The sequence below is a fragment of the Pimephales promelas genome, chromosome 7 (assembly GCF_988280905.1).
Source record: "Pimephales promelas chromosome 7, fPimPro1.hap1.1, whole genome shotgun sequence".
Taxonomy (NCBI): domain Eukaryota; kingdom Metazoa; phylum Chordata; class Actinopteri; order Cypriniformes; family Leuciscidae; genus Pimephales; species Pimephales promelas.
In genome coordinates, this window is record NC_142775.1 from 11,122,973 (window position 1) to 11,146,757 (window position 23,785).

Below are 23,785 nucleotides of genomic sequence, written 5' to 3' on the forward strand. Positions count from 1 at the left end.
ATCTATTTCAGGGCCTGATTAGAAGATGACAAGCACATTACGTTTTTTTGTCTTGCTGCTTATATCATTTAAACAAATTACCACGGTATAAACGGGATAATCCATGGCAGGCTGTGCATTAAACAATTTTAATGCACTTCGCTGTTGATGGCCTCCATGCCCAGAAACATAAATAATTTGTTTTGTGTTTGGCAGTTTGGTGGCCAGTTTGGTGATACAATTACACAATTAACCTTTTAAAGTAGATGTCTCAAACTTGCGGCCCGCGGGTCGCATGTGGTTTTGTGGTCCCCTACTTGATATTAAAGTTTAATGTTAGTGCGGCCCAGGCCCGCCGCTGCGTTTGCCGCGTTTTTTTATTATTATTATTTTTATCCCTTATGGGCTACCATATATAGTCTCGTGACCGCTTACGGTGGGTTTGTTGTCAATAGTTGTCATAAGGCGCTTTTCCACTGCATAGTACGGTACGGTTCGGTTCGGTACGTCTCACTTGTGGTGCTTTTCCACTGCATGGTACGGTACAGTACGGTTCGCTTCAGGTCGCTTTAAATGGTACCTGGTCTGTTGAGGTTCCAAGCGTACCGTACCGGTACTAAAATGTGATGTGAAACACTGCAGATCACTGATTGGTCAGACAGAATCGTCACTACCAGCGTCACTACTAGCGTCATTGGATTTGCGACACGAGACACGAGACACTTTTTTAGCAGTATTTTTGTTTTGCTGCCATCAGCCTCATTTTAAACACATTTTTCCGTCTAGCAGTTAAAAACAACCACATACCGAGAATCAGGAACACCATCCCCTCGATAGTCTCCATTGTTCCTGTGTTGTGGGTTTGAAAATGTGGCGCTTTTAAGATGATGTCATGGTAGTAGAGGCGCGCGCAAATAACGATCAGTCCCACACATTTTGAAGGGGTACTCCTGCAGTGGAAACGAAAAGCGATCCGAACTGTTCCGCGCCGAGTCGAAGCGTACTGAGCCGAACCGTACCGTACTATGCAGTGGAAAAGCGCCAATAGACAACCACGAAGTACAAATATACTGCGCCTGGAAAAAATGAGCGCGTCGGCGCTTAATGCGCGCCTTTGAAACTTACTTAGTGATGGCCAAATGAAGCGTTTCGAAGCATTATTGCTTTCTGATACTATTGTGTCGAAAATGGTTCATTACGAAGCTTCATTCAGATAGAAATGGCAGCACCATCTCCTGGTGAAGTAAATGTAATGCAACAAAGCTGACAACCATAAAATGCAAGTAGGCGTGTGTTAATGCCCCGTTTATGATGAGTTTAACGAAGCAATCAAATCTGAAACAGTGTTAGTGCTGTGAAACTCATGTAGGTGAATTTTACAGATACGGATGAATTTCATGTGTTCACCTTGATAATAAAACATTAAGGATGATGTGTGTGTGTGTAATTATTTCTTTAGACAAGGACAGAAGATCAGACCAGCTTAAAAAAAGTTGGAAACCATCACAGAAATTCTAATGGTTTCAATTAAAATACCAATAAGGAACCATTTTCTTTATATTGAAACCATGACATTAGCTACTGCTTCTTTCGTATGGGAACCACCAGAACTCTGTAACTTTACTGGTGGGACTGATATTTTTGTATGTTGAAAGGATGTGCTTGTGTAACTGGTTGAACTTGAATAATGTAGCAGAGGGTTTTTAAAGTTTCTGTCTTTCTCCATATCATTCACTAGATATGAAAAATATTTGTATGCAGAAATGTCAAGGAACTAATCTTATTCGGGAAAATAAGTTTAAAGTGTTCCCAAACTTGCAAACGACTTTCTCGATGGCTCCATCACAACCTTACAGTCTATGATCACAACACTAAAATAAACTCGATCCACTCTCAACGCCAATCCAAACACCGCGTACTACTAACCCCACGGTGTTGCCATGGTTTGGCAAAAAATACAATTCTTTTTTTTTGGAATACTTGATGCGGCGCCTGACCCAGACTCTATCTCCAGCGGCCCCCAGTTAATTTGAGTTTGAGACCCCTGTTTTAAAGCCACAATATGTATTTTTTCTGCTTTAAAAATAGCAAAAATAACTGTATCTATGTTATATATTTCTATATATTATATATTAGATGTGTACTTACATTATCCCGACAGTTTCCACCAACTTTCAAACACGGAGATATTTATAGTTTAATTCGAAGACACGGGACGTTTCTTTATTTCCGTTTCGTCGCCCGTCTATGGCGGTTCGTCTCATTCAAACGGTTCGTCTCATTCAAAACAGCCAACTGTTGCTGTTAGCGAGCCGCGCACATTGAATACTAATATGAGTCAGGCTACGAATGTACGTGCCCGCTTTCAGCACGCTCATGCTTACTAAATAAACGCCTCACCTCCGGCGCCGCACACTCACTACATTCTCTTTAGCCTTTAGCACATAGTGGATGCATAACGCAAACCCAGTCAAACGTTTGACTGCAGTATCTTATGTGCTTTATAATCCGGTGCGCCCTATATACTGTATGAAAAATGTTTTAAAATAGATCATTCATTGAAGGAGTGTAATGGGTCAATGACGTGACGCCTAAATTTTCTGTCCGACTGCATTTTTTCAGGCAAAAATGGGTTTAAATGCCTAAAAAGATACTGCATATTTGTAGTACCTCTCTCATGTATGTACTCACTTTAACTTTTCAAAAACCTTTTACTTATTTGTTATTATTTTGTTATTTAAAGTGTCAAAACATCATGTGGTGCGACCGTCCGGCCATAACTTCTGTTTTGAAAACATCTTTGAAATTACTCTGAATTAATTCAAATTTATATACTGCACTATTTGGCATGATTTCCAAAATGTTTTGTAATCCTTTAAAAAATTTCTAAGCATTTGCATTTATATTCCCATCATAATATACAAACAAACTTTGTCCGATGATGTCTATTTTATGAAATATCATGTGGTGCGACCATCAAAGAACTACCATTTTGGGACTTATATGTTGAAAACTATTCAAACACAGGAAGTTACATCATAAACCAATTTACCAAGGACCCATGAAAGCAGCAAGCAGGTTTGTAATTCTCTCAAATTGGAAAAAAAATAAACCTTAGTAATGGTTGGTATGTAGTTGCCAAATTTGGATGTCATGTGGTATGACCTCAAAAAAAATTTAATATTAAAGTTATTTCTACAAATATATATTTTTAATATAAATGTCATAGTGACCTTCTTTGTCAAGCTAGCTTGTTTTGTCTTGGTGGCCATTTCTGTGCCTGTAAATTATGAATGAATTTGAAAATGTCATGTGGTGCGACCAAATATCATGTGGTGCGACCACTGCAGACTGTTTTCAATGATAGATATATGTCCTAGATTGGCAGTTTTATGCTTTTATATTCAATCGACGGTTTATTTTAAAAAAGTACTTTACTTTAGTATCATTTGGAAAAGATTTTTATACAATTTGTGATTTTTTTAAATATATTTCAGACAGTTTATGTTCACACTTTGTACAACATGTGAAAAATGCACACAAAAAAAATAGAGCATGTAATTTCAGTTTAGTAATACTGCATTTATTTGTAGTGTATTTATTATTGCCTATTTATTTATTTAAAACTATTTTAATCTATTTTACCAGATGCCACTGCCTGCCAAGCGAAAAAATTCTTACCCTGCAGCAAGAGCGGAGTAGAGAAGAAGAGTGAAATATTATTAGTTTAAAATATCTAGTTTATATGTGAATATATAGTAAACTTTAATTTATTCCTGTGATCAAAGCTGAATTTTCAGCATCATTACTCCAGTCTTCAGTGTCACATGATCCTTCAGAAATCATTCTAACATGTAACCCTAGACCACAAAACCACTCAATGGGTCAATGTCATATGGGTCACATCCATCACACATTTTTTTTTAAATTGAGATTTATACATCATATGAAAGCTGAATAAATAAGCTTTCTATTGATGTATGATATGTTTAGATAGAACAATATTTGGCCGATACAACTGAAAATCTAGAATCTGAGGGTGCTACAAAGTCGAAACATTGAGAAAATCGCCTTTAAGGTTGTCCATTTATGTTTGCAATATTGCTATATTCACTCACAAAAATAAATGTTTATACATTTCTGTTAGGACATTTACAAAATATAAAACATCTTTATTTAATATATATATAACATTATTATTTGTTAGAAAGAAATTCTAAGTCAAGTTAAATTAAATGGTGCACTTGTGTTTGTGATGTGATTTTTATAAAAAAAAGTTTATTAAATGTTAATGTTCAGGAAAATTCTTTGAAATTTGTATAAAATCTGGTTTAAATCTTTTTTTTTGTATAAAATGTATTGTTCATTGATCTCTTTAAATAGATTTTTAACTATATAAGGTCTTCGTGTCATTTGGAGCGACCACTTGTCATGTGGTGCGACCAATAAAAGCAATCACTGTATTAAATAAATAAAACAAATATTTTATTTCTGTGGCTGAAATATGAATCACAGATATAGTATGCTTCAGGAAATTAGATTTTTAAAACATTTCTATCAGTTTTATGTGATTTATAGGAAAAATAAGTCTGTTAATTAGATTTAAGGAGGCAACTCAGAAATTGTAGAACAAAAAATGAGATCATTATTTACAAAAACTCAAAAGAATTGCAAATACTTCGTTTCTAAACACTTTACTTACTAAGAACTTGTAAAATAATGTTTAAGCATGTTAAGGAAATTAATAAATTTTAAGATAAATCACGGTCGCACCACATGACATTTTTTAAGGCTACGGACAATTCATCTAGATGAAAAAACACTAAAATCACTTAAATTCAATTTTTAAAATGAATTTAGGTGTACACAACATCCTTAATGTTTGAACAATTGCAACAGATATTATTATTTTTAGTATTTTAAAATTGACCAGTGGAAAATCCTTATACGTCATTGACCCTAATATAAATATTTATATTCGTCTGTATTATGCTTTATGGACCACGATTACGCTTTGCCTGCACGTTCTGCTGCTACAGCCAGCTCAGTAAAGCTCAAACGTACGGGTGAAAAATATGACCCGAGAAGGGTTTGGGAGAGGAGAAAAAGCATGGAGGAGAAAAAGCATGACACAGGTAAACATTGGGGTTGCATTTAAAGCTTCTCGACAAGATAAATCTACAGAGAGATGCCGTATATCCGTATATTTTGTGAGATGATGTCATGCCATGAGCTGAGCTGGTTGTCATTGACAGCGACAACAACTCCCATGAGCCCGCGCTCTTTCCCGACGTTATCAAAGTACGTCTTTTGTTATTATTTTAAAAAAGTGACCCCTGGTGGCCAAAAATCGCATACTGTACGTTTAAGGAGCAACAGTTTGATTTTGTGAAAGGCCATGTTGCCATATTTATCACAGGAACCAGACTGCCTTGCCTTTCTTTTTCCTTACTGAATTTAAAACTGACTCACTGGTTACTAATTTACAAATGACATCCACATAGTGGCATTGCATCACTGTAGATCCACTGCTGAGGGTATTATATTAATCACTACATCGTTGCAAAGATAACTAACAGCAAACCCTGAGCAAACATGACACGTTGACACCTGTAAACAGTATTTGCATGCATTGTGCTTTTCTTCAGACCGAGAGTTCCTGAATGTTTTACTCCTTTCAGATACTGACCGATGTGCTGAATTTCAGCTTGTGATAAAATCAACACCTCTCTTTCAAACAGGAAAAAAAAAAAAAAACAAGAAAGGGCTGAGTTTCAACATGGGGCAACCTGCCCATTCACAGGACTGGCAATGAGTTTGGCAAAGAACCAGTTTAGGTTGTTCTGACCACTATCCAAATTGAGGTGTGTTGAGGCTGAAGCCAAGCAGAACAGACAATTCGTGCTGGCCTAAAAAAGCAGCTGGCAGTTGAACATTTAATAGCCAGCCATGTTTTTACCATTATTAAGATAACTTTTTGGGGGAATTCTGCAGGGCCAGCTATTGTTTTGAATAAACCTTTTTGTGATGCACCGGATTGCATGTTTAATTGGTACATTTAAAAAGTTAAATTGTAAAGGACCTATAAAACCTTTGAAAAGTTGCCTTAAAAAGCTGTTGTATCCATGGAAATGGAGAAGAAAAACAGGTCATTATCTTGTTTAGAATATTTTACCATTTTCTTTTTCATAATGGTTTATGATTATATATATATATATATAATATATATAAAGTAATAACATAATAATAAATAATAAAAAGTTTCTCAAGCTGCAACATAATATCTCATTATTTCGACATGATATGTGTGCGTACAACAAGCAAGATGTGCACTTGTAAATCATGTGCATTGATTTTTATTAATAAACTAGTGTTTTCTGTGTCAATGTCTGCTGCAAAGATGAAGTTGATGATCGCCTTATATTAGTGAACGTGCCTATAGAGAGAAATGCACATAACGGATTACATAATCAGAGTAGTCTATTTCTTTTCATTTTGAATTTTTTTTCATTTAAAGACATTTCAAGCTTTCTTAAGATATATTTCTCATGTCTGTGAGGTATACAGGTTTACAGGTCCTACCCCCTTGCTCTCTGCTGCTGTAGCCCTCCCTCCACAGCAGAGCCTGCCGTGAACGCACAGGCTAGTAAGCAGGGATACCAATGACGGTGGATAAACAGTTATGGCACATTCACTAGTAGAGACGAAACATCAACAATATACTGTACTTTACATTGACTATGCCGCTCATGTCCCTCGGCCTCGTCCTGCTTGCTACAAAAATTTTTCAGCAACATGACAAGCCAGTGAATTAGCAGGTTGCAATTTATCTACATGTAACTCGACAATGGGCTCTGTCTAATTCTTTCTTTTTCGCTTGTTTATCATCATCATTTTTTTCTTTTTACCTTTCTTTGTTTATGAGCAGGTGCCACTCGAGAAATTGGCAGTTTAGGTTGTTTCTCCTCCATTAGCACAGCAGCAGCACACCGGAAATCTTGAGTTTGGTTTGAACAACTGCACGTTGTTCAAGAGAGGGGTGTGATCAGCGCGTACACGAGCGTGATTGACACTGCTAAGACACTCCTGTGTCTCGAAGACGAACTGCGTTCATGGTTCGAATTGTCGAGACTGTTTTCCAAAGATGGCTCCTGCCCGTATATGAAGTGGACTGTCTTTATAAAGACTGTTTTCCAAAGATGGCTCCTGCCTGTATACGAAGTGGACTGTCTTTATAAAATATCTTCTCATTAAACTGTCTGTACTGTTTTCAACATGTTTTCAAACATTGATACCGAAGACTAGAGTGCTTGTCATCAAGTTTACGGAACCGAACTAGCTGAATCATGCGTTTGACAACTTGTAAGGCAAGGGAGTTTTCTGGTTCCCTTTCGTAGTCTCTCCGAGTTACGTCGGAATGACGGAGAATGGGGGTTTCGCATAGAAAGCCAATCCTCTTCGAGTATTTAATAACGAGCCAATGGCATGAAAATGCCTTGGGGCTGCGGAATTTGCATAGCGTAACTCCGCCCCACCCCGTGGGTATAAAAGGAGGAAGTGAACGCAACCGCAGTATGTTTTCGCTTCGGAGCCAAGAGACTTCTTCACTCCTAAAGCCATTTTCACTGAGTACAACTCTTCGAGACGAGCGTCCTCTTCAGTGTTGGTGTGACGGCGGTGCCCAGCGAGATTCTGCATTGCCTGCGATCTGAGCAGTGGTCTGCCAGACTTTGCGCTTCTCCCTGGTCGCCTCAGTGCTGAAAGAGTGAATTTCCTCCTCTCCATTGAAAGAGCTGCACGTGGCACGTCTTTTTAAAGATGGTTCGCCCGAGTTCTTCTGGGTGCGGTCGATTCATGTCATCTTCTGATGGTCACGATCGCTGCTCTGTGTGTCTGGGCATTCAGCACGCAGCAGCAGCGTTCGTGGATGACTCATGTTCCTTCTGTGGGAACATGACCTTCTCTACACTGCGATCTAGACTCAATGATCTTACAAAAGTGATCTTACACCTCCCGAGAGCGCGCTTCAGCTTCCCCCGCCTTTCCTCCCCTCGACGGCGCGGTTGCCCGTGGGTACGATGGGATTCCCCCGGTGGAGCGCTCTGTTGCGATGCAACTGTGTCCGCAGAGCGCCTCCTCCCGCGGTACTCCCAAGCACCCATCCAAAGCCTGTAGGTTCTCGTCGTCTATGGCGCGCGTTCCTATAGAGCGGCGGGACAGGCAGCCTCCGCCCTGCATGCTATGAGCACTTTGCAGGTTTTCCAAGCCAAACTGCTCAGGGACATGCACGAGGGGGGGACTGACCAAGCGGCGTTTAACGAACTGCGTGCTGCCACCGACCTCGCTCTCCGGGCGACGAAAGTGGCCGCTCGCTCCATTGGTCAGGTGATGGCCACTAGTGTGGTCCAGGAGCGCCATCTCTGCCTCAACCTGGCAGACACGCGGGATCCCGAGCGAACTTGTATGCTCGATGCCCCCCTCTCCCAGGTTGGCCTTTTCGGCGGTGCAGTCGAGGACTTTGCCCAGCAGTTCTCGACTGCCCAGAAGCAGACGGAGGTGATTAAGCACATCCTGCCCGACGGCCAGCTGCCGCTTCCACCCAACCGTCGCCTCAGATGCCTCCACCTGCTTGCCGCCGAGAACGCCCTCCTGCGGCTCCTGCAGGGCAGCGTCACAGCCCCCTCAGGCCGCGCGCCCCGTTAAACGCCAGGCGAAGCGGTGTTCCTGAGACGGGCTGCTCAGTGATGAGGTCGAGATTTTCACAGGAGGTGGTAGCAGGCCCCCTCCTTCCCCCGGTGGAGGGCCGGGGGAGAATCTTTTGTTCTCAGCTCCCTGCTGCTCACCCATGGGTGGGCAGCACCCTGAGTTGGTTAAAGAAAGACTTGACATCATCACCGAGCACACAGACAGGAATGAGCGCGCACGACGTCCCAGTGCGTCGCCCCGCTCATTCCTCTCTGTCTCTGAGGGTGCGGAAGGGAGCATGTGTTGTCCCTCGACTACACCACTCCCTTCCCCCTCTATCGCCAGACCCCAGGCGTTTCCAGGCATGTAGTTGTCTCCACGGATGCCTCTACCATGGGTTGGGGTGCCATGTGCAATGGTCATGCAGCCGCAGGTTCCTGGACAGGACCCCAGCGCCTCATGCACATCAATTGCCTCGAGCTGCTGGCAGTACGCCTGGCCCTGCACCGCTTTTGAGCACTGCTCAGGGGTCAACACGTACTTGTCCGTTCGGACAATACCCCTACGGTAGCGTATATCAACCATCAGGGTGGTCTACGCTCATGTCGGTTGTCGCAGCTCGCTCGCCACCTCCTGTTATGGAGTCAGAAGCACCTGAGGTCCCTTCATGCAGTGTACATTCCAGGAGACCGGAACCTGGCGGCCGACGAGCTGTCACGGGTCTGCCCTATCTCGGCCGAATGGCGACTCCATCCCCAGACGGTCCAGCTGATTTGGGACCAGTTCGGGGAGGCACAGATAGACCTGTTCGCCTCTCGGGACTCATCCTATTGCGCCCAGTTTTATTCCCTGTCCGGGGGCACGCTCGGCACAGACACACTGGCACACAGCTGGCCGCGGGACCCACGCAAGTATGCGTTTCCCCCAGTGAGCCTTCTTGCAGGGGTGTTGTGCAAGATCAAGGAGGACGAGGAGCAGTCTTGCTGGTAGCCCCCTATTGGCCCACCAAGATGTGGTTCTCCGAACTGATGCTCCTCGTGACAGCACCTCCTTGGCCTTAATCCTCTGAGGCAAGATCTACTCACTCAGAGATGGGGCACCCTGTGGCACCCTCGTCCCGATCTCTGGAGGCTACACGTGTGGCTCCTGGACAGGACGAGGCAGGTTTGAGTTCGCTGCCACCTGTGGTGGCGGCAACCATCTCTTCCACTATAGCGTCGTCCACGAGACACCTTTACGCGTTGAAGTGGAACCTCTTTGTCAACTGGTGCTCTTCCCGCGGAGAAGACCCCCGAAGATGTCCGATCTGTGTCGTGCTTTCCTTCCTGCAAGAAGGGTTGGAGCGTAGGCTGTCGCCCTCCACCCTTAAGGTTTATGTCGCGGCCATTGCCGCGTCTCATGATGCAGTAGAAGGTAAGTCTGTGGGAAAGCACGACCTGGTCATCAGGTTCCTGAGGGGAGCGCGGAGGTTAAATCCGCCTCGCCCTCCCCTCGTGCCCTCTTGGGACCTCTCAGTAGTTCTAAGTGCTCTGCAGAGGCCTCCCTTTGAGCCTTTGCAATCGGTAGAGTTAAAGTTTCTGTCCATGAAGACAGCACTCCTGGTTGCATTGGCCTCCATCAAGAGGGTAGGGGACCTGCACGCATTCTCCGTTGACAAAGCGTGCCTGGAGTTCGGGTCGGCTTACTCTCACGTGATCTTGAGACCCCGGCCTGGATATGTGTCCAAGGTTCCTACCACTCCCCTCCGGGACCAGGTGGTGAACCTGCAAGCGCTGCCCCTGGAGGAGGCAGACCCAGCCTTGGCACTGCTCTGTCCGGTACGTGCGCTGCGCGCTTACGTTGACAGAACGCAGTGTTTCAGGACCTCAGACCAGCTCTTTGTCTTGACTTGACAGACTTTATTGTCATTCATAATACAACAAGTGTATACAGAACGAAATTTCGTTTGCATAGGCCACAGTTTTTAGCAGTTTCAATGCAGCATAAGTAAATGTTCATCCCCTAAATAGTTTACTATCAAAATATCTATCTCCATATCTGACAGCAGTCAAAGTATAAGACAACTTATTTATCAGTGTTTAACAGTCTGATGGCTTGGGGGACAAAGCTGTTATAAAACGTGGAGGTCCGACACCGCATACTGTCTCACTGGATAGTGGACGCCATCGCTTTGGCTTACCAACAGCAAGGTCGACCGTGCCCCCTTGGTGTGACGGCCCACTCCACTCGGAGTATGGCTTCCTCTTGGGCTCTAGCGCATGGCGCCTCGCTAACAGACATTTGCAGAGCTGCAGGCTGGGCGACACCAAACACCTTCGCAAGATTCTATAATCTGCGAATAGAGCCGGTGTCCTCTCGCGTACTCGCTTCGGCCAGTACTGGAACCGTGTAGGTGTCTTCGCTTGCTCGCCATTCCATTCCGCGGACTGGATAAGTGCGATATTCCTCAGTAGTCTTCCGTTGAAGCCTTGAGTCCTCCAGCACTTCTGATGCGGGCACCACTGCTTTGCTCTGGATGCCGGCTAGGTGCCTCCATGTGCACGGTTCCCTATGGTAACTGTCTCATGTGTATTATCCACTGTAAGCCTCTCTAAGCATTGTCTTCCCTTGGCAAGCCATCTGCCACTCCTGGAGTTAAGATTCTAGCCACCCGTAGGTTGGTGCTCCAGTGATAGGCATTTGGTAGCATGTCCCTCCCGGGATATGCTTCCCAGTGTACCTTGGTATTCCTGTGTCAAAGTAGGTAACTACTTTGTAACTACTACTTTGTAACTACTACTACAAAGTAGGTAACTACTGTTATAAGCTATGCTAGGAGTCCAGACTTTCGCAGGGCACTGGAAGACAGCTATGAAGATGGCGTGATGGCATAGACCCCCATTCTCCGTCATTCCGACGTAACTCGGAGTGACTACGAAAGGGAACGTCTCGGTTACGGATGTAACCCTCGTTCCCTGAGCAGGGAACGAATACGTTACGTCTCCTTGCCACTTCTGCTGTACCGCTGGGTAGACGCTGAGTTCAGTCTTGGCTCCTCAGCGAAGACATACTGCGATTGCGTTCACTTCCTCCTTTTATCCCCACGGGGTGGGGCGGAGTTACGCTATGCAAATTTCGCAGCCCCAAGGCATTTTCATGCCATTGGCTCGTTATTAAATACTCGAAGAGGATTGGCTTTCTATGCGAAACCCCCATTCTCCGTCATTCCGACGTAACGTCTCCGTTCCCTACTCAGGGAACGAGGGTTACATTCGTAACCGAGGTGTTCTTTGGATTCAGTCCTTGTTGTGTGAACAGGAAGGACCACTTAGTTCACTTTACCCAGCACTCTTAGAACAGACTAATATGGTTGATTCTTGGTAAGGATTAAGACCCTATTTTGGGGTTTAATATATATATATATATATATATATATATATATATACATTTAAACCATCCAAATTTATATTTAATTATTTTAAAATCTAAAGACTTTCATGTCATTGAGATGTCTTTAAGAAAGGGTGGCTCTATTAAAAGTAGGTGTATGGTTACTTTCCAATGCCAGAAAGCTCTTTTACCCCCTGCAAAGTCTTAAGTGAAAGCTTATAGATGCAGGCTTAAATTTAGCACGCAGAGTTTTGTAAATTATGTACAGAGCAAATTATAACTTCTGGCTTCCTTCCACCCTCAGCAGATGGAGTGAGGTCTGAACTCCCCATATTCCATCACTTATGCGCCCTGAAGAAAGACGAAGGGCCATGCAGGGCAATGAAGGACAGGTTCTACTTCGACATTGACACAGGTCGCTGTGAGCTCTTTGAATATGGAGGCTGTCAAGGCAATGCAAACAATTTCGAGACCCTGCAGGAATGCGAAGATATGTGTCTTGTGAAAGGTAAGGCAATCTTTACCTAACTTTTCAATGATGAATAACCATTCAATAACCATTTTCAGAATGTGTTAGTCATATTTAATTTTCGCTCAGTATATTGGATGACCTGACCCAGACTCATATGTCATGACAGTATTCCACACACCTATGCTATAAACAGCATTCTAGATAAGCATATCTTGGGTGAAGTAAAAGCACATATTACTAATGTAGAATGAAGCTTTAAGTTATGAGAGGCTGTGCAATATTGTGAGTGAGTCAAAGATAAAGAGCAATGCTCAGCAGAGTATATAATCACTACATAGCACAGCTTTGAGGGCTTTATTGCTTTTATGAAACAGAAAAATATTAAGGACGGGCATTATTTTGAATAACTTAATCCATTAACTATACAATAATAATAATAATATATAATAGTACCAAAAGTCTAAAAGTACTAGTTAAAGTGCTTCTGTTTTGCATTTTTTTTTTTTTTGGTTAGACTTTATTTTATGTTATATAAATTCACAAGTACTAAGTAATATTAATTAACAACATGTACTTACTATAGGATTAAGGTTAGGTATAGGTTTGGGTTTGAGGTTAGTTGCATGTAATTATGGATAATTTACTGTTATTACTATAGTAAGTGTTTGTAACATGTAACAAGGACACAGTAAACTAAAGTATTACCCATTTTTCTAACACTGTTGTAACTGTTATAGATATCAAATGATTAAATGCCTCGGTAACTAATTGAAATAAGTTTACATACTAAAATGACTAAAACTGAAATACAAATGTATTAAAGCTATATACTGTAAACTGAAAATGAAAGCTTGTAAAATTACATTAATATTAACTAAAATTAAAACTGAATGTATAATACAAATAAAAGCTAAATACTATAGTAGTATATACGGTATATAAACTTAATCTTTTCTGCTATCAGCATAACAACTTGACTGAAAGGATGATTTAAATGAATTTCAGAATGTTATTGTTTTTTTCTTTTTTTCCTGAAAACATTTTATTTTAAGAAAGTTTATATGAAAAAAAAAATGAAGCGCTGTTATCGCTTTATGGACCCCAGTGTAATCTCTGACATGAAACAATATCAGCACATCTATGGGTGCAGCACATGTGGGTGTTGCATGTCATATCTGTACTTTACTACATCTGGAATGCTGTATTGACCAATCAGCATCCACAATCACTTTAGACTCATAGATTTAACAAGCATTCTACCACAACATATACTTTTATGGGAACAGTGTAGAGTTCACCATAGGGCAGTCTTTCCCAACGACTAACATCCCATTAACATCCCATTTAAAAACAATAATGTAAGGAATTTATGCGGTACTGCAATTATGGTTTAGTATAGAAGTGTCATAAATATTACTTGATCTGTATTATTTTGTAGAGGCCATGACAGATGCTTAAAAAAACCGAGACTTTGATCATAAGAAAAGCAGTTGTTTTGTTCAGAACAAATGCTTTTAAACAAAGACATTGTGTATGTCACATATGTCATATATATGTGCATGTTGGGAAGCTATACATTGAGTAATGCATTTTTGTAGTCCTTCAAACAAAGCAGTGCTTTGATGATAACAAAGAATTCTAATGCAAGGAAAAGCAGACAAATCATATATCAATTTACGTTTCATCTTCAATATTGGTTTTGAATTAGTATATAAAGGCAGAAATGGAGATTACTCGAGAACAAAGAGCCCAGTTCATGGCAACAAGCCAAGGCTAATATACCATTTAAACATCTGATTATTTCTGCTAGAATAATAAAGAATTATAGGTCATTTTCCAATTAAAAAGAGGACAAATGTGTGGTTCACAGTAAAGCCAAGACACATTGGATTATTTAAAGCACTTTGGTTGGTTGGGTGAGTCATATCTCATTACGAGTGGGGGTCATTGTGAACTGGACGGACCCCTGCAACGTTGCCTCCTGTGAGAGATCATCACAATAATCAGCATGTGATGGTGTGGCCAAGAACAGGCAGGATAGGTTGTAAGCAGATAAGATTTATTTCTTCCAAAGAAAAATTTCATACAGGGGAAGATATAATGAAAGTAATTTCCAAAAAAAATCCATATAAGATGAAGATGAAAGTTAACTGAAACGAACAAAAATTAAATCGACATCAAAATAAATAAATCTCCCCTGTTTAACAAAATAAAAAACAAAACAAAATCAAAATAAACCTTCCCCTTAACAAAAGGAACAGGGCTAGTTAAGTGCAATAAAAGTGTCTTGCGCGCCAGAGCGATTGAGTGCACGCACTGAGATGAGAGAGGTATCAACTCGTCTTAGTTAAGGGAATAACATAGTTTAATATGAAAAAAACAAACTAACAAACAAACAAAAAACGGTGGAGTATCCCTTTAAGCTGAATAAAAAAAAAAAAAAAAAAAAGAAGAAGAAGAAGAGAATCCCCCTCCGAATCAGATCAGGATGGTTCAGGATGGTACAGTTCAATTTCCTATGGAACAGCACAAGTTTGGAGGCTGAAGCCCCACCTCTTCCTTTGTTGCTTTGCCGACAAATTAAATGTGGCCTTTCACTCCATGGACCAGAGGAATCAAGGACCCAGGTAGAGGGGTCATGAACTGGCTTTTTAAAGTTTATTATATTGTTGTCTGAGGTCAACTTATGCTGTTTGCTTGGTTTTTGCATTCAAAAACATCAAAATGAATAAGTAATATGCTATTTTGTACTCTAGTTTTGAGCCTAGCTGAAAAAACGCTGGTTTTTTATGGTCGTCTCGCACTGAAGACTTGGAAGTAAACGCCCACTGCTGTGAGTGGATAACAATTTTGCATATTATAATGAGTTTCAAATCATTATTTTGAAAACGTCCAATGTTGTAAAATGGCAACCAGAATGATTCGCCCATACATGTTTGACCCAGATTCTGTGTGTTGCACCATTCCTGTCAGATCCAATATAGACGGCACAGCACCGTTTTTTACTCTTAATCGGTCTGCAAATCCAGTCTTGTTTACAAAACAATCCTCAGTGAAATGAAGCGAACAGACGGGCAATGGTTTACCTCATCTGCTGGAACGTCATTAAAAATAAAGTCTATCTATATAGTCCTATTGAAATCCAGAGGAAGCATATGCAGCCACTGTCTTCTTCCACAACCAGGCACTGCACAATATTTTGTATTGCTCGGTAGCTCGATCCGGTTTGTCATCACGAGGTGGCCTATGTTATTTATCTATGCGTGTAATGCGTGAATCAGTGGGCGAGGCTAAAGCGGCCGTTTTGAAGTAGGCATTGATCTTCTTCTGCGGGGGTGGTGTTTTATCCTCTTTGACGTCATAGTTCCCCTCTTTGAAAAACAAGTCATTTGCTGAGCCTGGTGTCAATAAAAGCTTTTATTGGACTAACAAGGATGTTTTCAGTTCTGAAACTTACAGGATATTCTTATAATATGATGACCTCTTAGATGTCAAAAGCTCAAGGAAAATTTGATTGCTCAGCTCATCACCCCTTTAAATAGCAAAGAAGAATATAAGTAGTGTGCACCCTTCCATAAATTAAAACTTTAGTAAATTGTTAACCTGTCCTGTGTTTATTTCTGGTACTAAGGGGATTTAAATAAAGTAACAAACCATGTTCTTCAAAATAAACAATTTAAAGGGGAAATGAAGCAGTCAATCAAGTTTACATGATTTACAAGATGGATTTCCATTATAATCAACAATTATATAAGAAACATGACAAATGTAAACATATAAAAGAAAAAAAAAAAACTTTATATCTTGTGCCGCCAGGGTGCCGCCATTGTGCAGTATTCTAATATGTGACATCACGGGGTTGGTTGACTCAGGGTCTGGGCATTGAATATCCCGACATCAAACTGTTTACACCGGTGTTTTGACCGCGAACGACTAATGTTAGGTACAGTCATTAGACAAAAAGACAATGTCTAATGTTATATGTTGGCAAACTGTACTTAGAAACATTGTTCGCGATGTCTGCCATCATATTCCCGTCTCGTCAACAACATGTTTGTAAGCATCTATTTGTTTAAGGGGAAATGAAACGTCCATGTTTTCGCACTGGTAGTGCTAGTAGATACATACTGTATATTAGGAAAAAGTGTCTCCGCTCTGACATCCTTTAGGGAAAGCATCGCCGCTTCCAACACGGCTAAGTTACCTCCCTGCACAGCATGGTAAACGTGCGCGCCGGTAATGAAGAATTAACCACGCAATACATGCTCAAGATCAACCTCTTGATAGCAGATGGACTCTGTCTCTGACACGGTGTTCATCGCAGTACAACAGCCACACTGACACCTGGTAGCGTTGCAAAGCCGCCCTTCACCCCAAACCACCACCGGCTGTTCTACACCGCAACGTAACTTACATGGTGTTGACGAGATGGGAATATAATGGCAGACATCGCAAACAATGTTTCTGTCACAGTCTCGTCTGCACCGTTCTATCTGCGTCTCCAGCACTACACTTCCCAAGATCCTCTCGTCACCCACACCTGAACTCACTCCCTCATCAGCCTCCTGTTCATCGTCTCGTTCATCAGGATCACCTGTTTTCACCCCATTATGTTTGATTACTCCTTGTATTTAGTTTTTGACAGATCGACCGACCTTAAAAGAAATATGGACCTTCCAGCTGTAGCCCTCCTCTGCCTGGAACAGGAAAACAGTTCCCTGGAGTCCCACACCAGGGATTTTCTGGAGTTGGCGTGCCTCACCCACTATTCTGACCGCTCGCTGTGTGTATTCTACATTGCCAGCCTCAGCGAGCGGTCCCGGGCACGCCTCCCAGGGAACGGTCCTGACGAGGATTTCGCCGCCTGTGTGTCACCCACACCTGAACTCACTCCCTCATCAGCCTCCTGTTCATCGTCTCGTTCATCAGTATCACCTGTTTTCACCCCATTATGTTTGATTCCTCCTTGTATTTAGTTTTTGACAGTTTCTATATGCAGTTTGTTAACATAAAACATTATGCGTCGTCTTTTTGTCTAATGACTGTACAGAACATTAGTCGTTCGCAGTCAAACACTGGTGTAAACAGTTTGATGTCGGGATATTCAATGCCCAGAGTCTGAGCCAACGACGTCACATGTTAGAATACTGCATAATGGTGGCGCCCTGGCGGCGAAGGATATAAAGTTTTTTTCTTTTATATGTTTACATTTGTCATGTTTCTTATATAATTGTTGATTTATAGTGGAAATCCATCTTGTAAATCATGTAAATTTGATTGAGTGCTTCATTTCCCCTTTAAATTGTAGTAGAATTAACATGTTCGGTGAGCAACACACCCGTCACACAGCACAAAACAGACTGTCATGTGACTACTAAACAAGCCTCAGTCCCATCACAGAGTGGGGAAAACAGAAACTTTGCAGCTCATTTGGACAAACACCTCCAAGGACATAAGCACTCGTAAGTGCCTGAAGGATTGCCAAAGATCCCCCATAGAGACAGAAGAGGAAATTGACTGCTGTGCTTTACCACATGCTCCTGTTTATCTTCAGCTCTGCCAAATCCATTTCTAATTTCTGTCACCAAACTTGTTTTTCTGGTAATAAAGAGAACATTTTAACCCTTTTAACAACCTTTCTAACTTAACATCTGGTCTTCAATAAACCAAAGAGGATAAATGTCACACTCCTCTTGGTCAAAGCTCTAGGACCATCACAAACTCTTCTATATCTAACCATAACATTAAAAAAACTCCTCTTCCTTTCCCTTTTCTCTGCTTTTCTACATTGTAACTCTGCATTGTGGTACTTTGGCTCTCGCTCATGATGCTCCTAATTTGCAAATCACTTTGAATACAAGCATTTTCTAAATAAAAAGGGGACAATTAAATGAGTCCACACTGTTTGCATTTAAGCTCTTCTCACTTTTTAAAATTCAGATTCAAAGAGAATCACTGAGTATATGGAACCAACATCAAATTATAAACCACTGTGAGATATTTATGATGAATGTCTCCATCTAGTGAATCAAATAATCAATGCACTTTAAAGAGTGGCTTGTTTTTGCTTTTGTATTTCCAGAATGAGACAAAGAAAGAGACGTACGACGAGAGAAACATAATTTTCGAAACGTTTATCCTCTGAGACTGCTCTAGTATCATTATACCTTTCTTTTGAAATATTAATTGTGTCATTTCTGTAAATGGGATTGCAATCTGTTTGTTTGAGCCAAGGAGATCTATTATGCACTCCATAGTATTTATATTCATCTCAATGATTGTTGGTCAGCTGGTTGCATAACCTAATTGAAATTACAACATCTTTGTTAATGGGCACTCAGTTAAACATATTACACATATGTCCTGTCCTTGTGAGTAAATGACACACACAGTGAGAGACACTAGGCATCAATACAATCTCCTTTCCTAAATAGCACCCTAGAGGTTGCTCAGGAGAACAGAAGTATTGAATTATTCATTTTGATAAGTGTTTTAAATGCAGCCCATTTGCACTTCTCTGTGCTAGAATTTTGACTATGACCATTTAAAATTGCATAATCCATTTGTAGCATTAATACTCAGTTTGTTAAGTGTCCTTATGAATGTGAACTTTTGATTAATGCTGTTTGTGAGTGGTCATTTGCTAAGCTCAATTAGCATTCCTCCACCGCTCTTGGTCAGGACGACTGACTGTCTGGGACGTAGAGTAGGCCTATTCATCATCCCACTTCATCATGTAAAACAGTGTAGAAATAGCATAAGGTGTATGTTACTTGTTATTTAGCTTGCTAGTTTTATCTACATAAACTTGGGATAACTGGGATAACACCTTTTGACCATCTTGGCAACACGGTAATCTTGCAAATAAAATCTGACAACAACAATATTATCTTAAAGGGATAGGGTTCACACCAAACGCAAATAGAGCGTCTGCGTGAGTGATTTACATGTTAACAGACGCGTTGACGTGGGTCTGGAGATCCTGCGGCGCGAGATGCGTTTAACGCAGTGCGATTTCGCCTCATTCGCGTGTCCAGTTCGACTAGATTGATGTCTCCTTTCTGAACTGTTGCTCAAGCACGTTCTCTCATCGCGACTGCTTCAGCTGCTACATGAATATGACGTATCACAACACTATGGAGTGCGAGGCGTGTCCTGAGAGTCACCTACCTTTAAAGGGTACATATGGGCTATATGCACGCATAAGTTCCGCATTTGACGTAAGGATGCTCGTCCATTTCCGGTTGTGTAGATTAAAGCAGAGGAAAACCGGAGAAAACGGGATTATGGCAGAGTCTTCAATATTTACTGTCCTCCCGTCTTTGAAATGAAACGTACATACGTTTAGACGTAATTTTTTATATAGTTATGTTTATTTAATATAATTTTAAAAAGAAGCATAAATACAACGAGGGGTGTCTGTTTTATCTGTTTTTGTGACTAACGTTTCATTAGTATAACCATGGAGTATAAAATTCAATATAAATTCTCGGTATTGCATTGGACTCTATGATCGGCGGAAGTTATCGAGCATCCCTAATGCTTCACCGGAAATAACGCCGTGCATAGAGCCCATTAGGGGTGTGCAAAGCAGCCGGTATTTGTATCTGTATTTGTATTTGTTCAGGGAGGAAAAGTATTTGTATTTGTATTCGAGTAAAATTCAAAATAGGCATAAAAATCTTTAAAAATACTTTATAGTGTGGATTCTTTAATTATATCCATTATAATAATTATGTATATGCAATATTGGTTGATGTTTTTCTATAAATCCAGCAATGAACATGTAACAAGAAAAGTCATTGAAAAGAAAATAGCAGTCATCCATTACCTCATGAACCATGGTTAAACCAACAACAACTAATAAAATACAATTGTGAACATTATGAACCCCAACACCACGGTGGAGGACGCTGAGTAGACAGAATAAGTTTAGGGATAATTTATAGTGAGGAGGTTGATTATGAGCCCGACGCGAAGCCTGAAGGGTTTGTATTCGCTGCCTCGCTCTACATTACCCCGCTTATTATATGGCTACCTAACAAATAAATCAATAATTTGACTCAAAATATGGATATAAAAAGGAGTTTGTGGATTTAAAAAACGATTGTATCGCCTCCGCTAAAGAAGAAAAATAGTCCGTTCTGTCTCTACGTTTAGAATCCATGGCAACGCTCTGTTTTTCATGGCAACGGTGTGTTATACTTATAAGCAGCGGCCTGTTATAATAACAGACCGCATTCTACATTAGAATTCAACCAAGCCATATAAGAAACAAATAATTACCGTTACCGAGCTAACAGAGCTACGTAAACGGAGCGAGCACCCGTCTACAGACGTCAATAATGGAATATACTCCCGATCAAACTCCGCTTCCCGAAAGTTATAAACTGCCTCCGGAACCTAGTTAAGGTACAAACAACTATTCAACAAAAATAGTGATGCAGTTAAGTGCTTTTTTCGCTCAGCCGAGCCCTCTCTGTTGCTGTGTGGAGCAGCCTGTGTCAGTCACCTCTTCCTGAACGTCACTCACTCAACTCGCGCACTGCGGAGGAACGCAGCTTTTTGATATAAAGTATTTCTTGTTCCCGAATACAAATATATTTTTAAGTATTTGTTCGGAATAAGTATTCGTAAAAAACACATTATTTGTGCCTTTCCGAATACCGTATTCGGATTCGGCTCCACCCCTAGTACATATCATACTTTTAAATCATTCATTTTTACATATAAATCATTTGTGGTCTATATAAAGCATAACTGCAATGATTGGGTCTGAATTCCTCATTATTACAGCTCCACAGGCCCCTTTTCTACCTCTTTTCTGATGTGCGTCTGTGAGCAACCCGTTTTGAAGCGGCCCCTTTAAATAAAAAGGAGATGTGTAATGCCCCGTCTGCTCTCCAGGTCGCTGAGTTCACGGTCAGTTCAACTCCCTCCTTTCGGCCATTATCAGGGTGGCCGCGGGTCATTAAAAAGTATTAAAAAGCCTTAAATCAATTTTCCTAAAAATAAGGCCTTAAAAAGTATTAATTTGTCTTAAATTCAGATTGGATAGGTCTTAAATATGTTTGTCATGTCACCGCAAAGATGCAGACAAAGGCAATCGTTCTGCCAGCCAGATGGAATATTTTCTACAAGCTAACGTAACCTGTGTGTGTGTTTTAGAGACACGCGGGTGCGATCTCTATATTTGCGTAGGCCTATACTCGCATTAAAACACAGTTTTAAAAGCAAAACATATTTATCCAACCCCTGTCTGTGTGTTGTTACGTCTGTCAGAGTTTGAGGTCTGCCCAGATGAAGAATAGGAAAGACAGTACAAACGAACTTGTAGTTCCACGAGTCCTTTTATAGTTGCTTTCTTTCAGTTAAGCACACTCTTCACATACATGTCGAAAGAGCGGATGTTAACAGGTTAAAGAAAACACTCTGTAAAACGCTACAAATCAAAGTGGAAGTAAACGCATTATAATATAAAACAAACCCGCGATAGAGCGGTCATCTTCCTCTTTGCGCGAGCATTCTCACTCTCACTGAGCGTGCGCGCTCACATAACATCACGCGTCTTAAAGGCATATCAACATGTCATGAACACTACTGAACACTTGGTGGCCGTTACAGAGACTGAGTTCCATCTTTTGGACATTCATCATATCGCATTGGTTTTCATTTCTTGTCCTCAAAACAGGGCACTAATCTGTTTATTTTTAAGTCTTTGTAGTATTATTTTATACGGAAATAAATTATTTATAATTCTTATGATGAGAATAAAGTTAGGATTAATTAAAAAAAATCAATTGGGAAAATAAATATATTGATCTGAAATATAGCAAATTAATTTTTTAATTTATTAATTAAAAGGTAAAATAACCAAACATGTCTCAGTCTTTTTTTAATCTTTTCATTTGTTTAATTAACAAACAAATGATATGAAACTATTATCAGTACACTATAAATAAACTGGTTATATGCCTTTATTAGTAAATTAAATCTAAGCCTTTATTAATATACTTTATTATTTATAACATACAAGACTTAAGACGTTTATAAAAATGCCTTCTGTATTTCTTTTCACTCCACAGGCGACCGCACGTACGCAATTGACAATTGGTTATTGTCATTTCACCAATTTTTTTAACAGACAGTGTGTTTACTTAGAAATATTACTGTATATTTTCAGTTTTAATTTATATTTCCATCGTAAGTTTGGTCTTAAATTTAATTTAGAAGTGGTATTAAAAAGTCTTAAAAGTCTTAAATTTAAATTGTTTATACCTGTAGCCACCCTGATTATTGTGGTTTGATTAGAGATATACGATTATATCCCATAGCTTCAAAGACGACGACGAATCTGCAGAACAATGTCTTCAGTGGTATGCAAGTTAAATGTTATGTGTTATTATTAGTGAAGGTCAACTATTTCTCTTGTTAAAAAAAGCACACACACAGCACAATGACTATGGTCTAATCTTACCACTAAACATCTGTATTGATAATAATATGATAACTTAAGTTTAGAAAAGCATCAGAAACCACAGCAGCTAAATGATAGAAGGAATTGACCCCTCATTCAGACGAAGTCGATCGGCAAACCCTTCTTTATACTGGCGGAGGTTGTTAAAGTTGGAATCCTTGAAGTTCTTCGGGTCACTACATCCAACAACCGAACATTTTGACTTGCCCTCTTTTAACTTCTGCATCATTAAGCTTGGACTACAAAATGGGAGCGAGAAATAATAATGACGAATTGAAGTGTTGGGCTAGTATATGTCCTTATTTGTCAGTTCCGCTTCAAATACTGTTAGTGATGTAATTTTTCAAAAAACGTAATAGAGAACAGAAAAATCTGAACAGGTTGAAAAAAAATATGACCAAAACAGAATATAAAGATATAAACAAAGCACCTGAAGAGAATAATTTAATCTTTTCTGTACTTATAAACACTCCAAATATACAACAAAATGCATTTTAGGGCTAAAAAAGTGGATTTTGCATGATATGTCCCCTTTAAACCTTAAAGAAAGACATTAAGTTCATTAAGATCTGGTTTACAGAAGCCTGTGACTGCCAATAATAGTTTTTCACAGATATTCATTTTAACACTGCAATTAACATTGAATATCCAAAAGCAGCAACCGGCTCCAATCTGTATGGTCAGTATGAGATGTTTATGATTAAGTTTGTGTAACTCATCGTTGCTTGTAAATTCTAGAATTCTATCTATACAAAAGAAGAAGAGAGAACAACAAAATACCCTGATGATTTCTCCCTGCTGAT

At 40.4% G+C, this 23,785-nt stretch overlaps 1 protein-coding gene across 7 annotated transcripts in view; it reads left to right on the forward strand.

Annotated features, from left to right (window-relative positions):
* tfpia (tissue factor pathway inhibitor a) overlaps positions 1-23,785 on the forward strand; it is a 58,671-nt gene that overhangs the window by 17,750 nt on the left and 17,136 nt on the right. For 6 of the 7 annotated variants that reach the window (XM_089133054.1, XM_039647232.2, XM_089133052.1 and 3 more), the window contains exon 2: positions 12,338-12,541. In XM_089133054.1, the coding sequence (XP_088989180.1) occupies positions 12,338-12,541 (204 nt within the window). The remainder of the gene's footprint in view (positions 1-12,337; positions 12,542-23,785) is intronic. The other variant, XM_089133051.1, reaches the window with a different exon arrangement.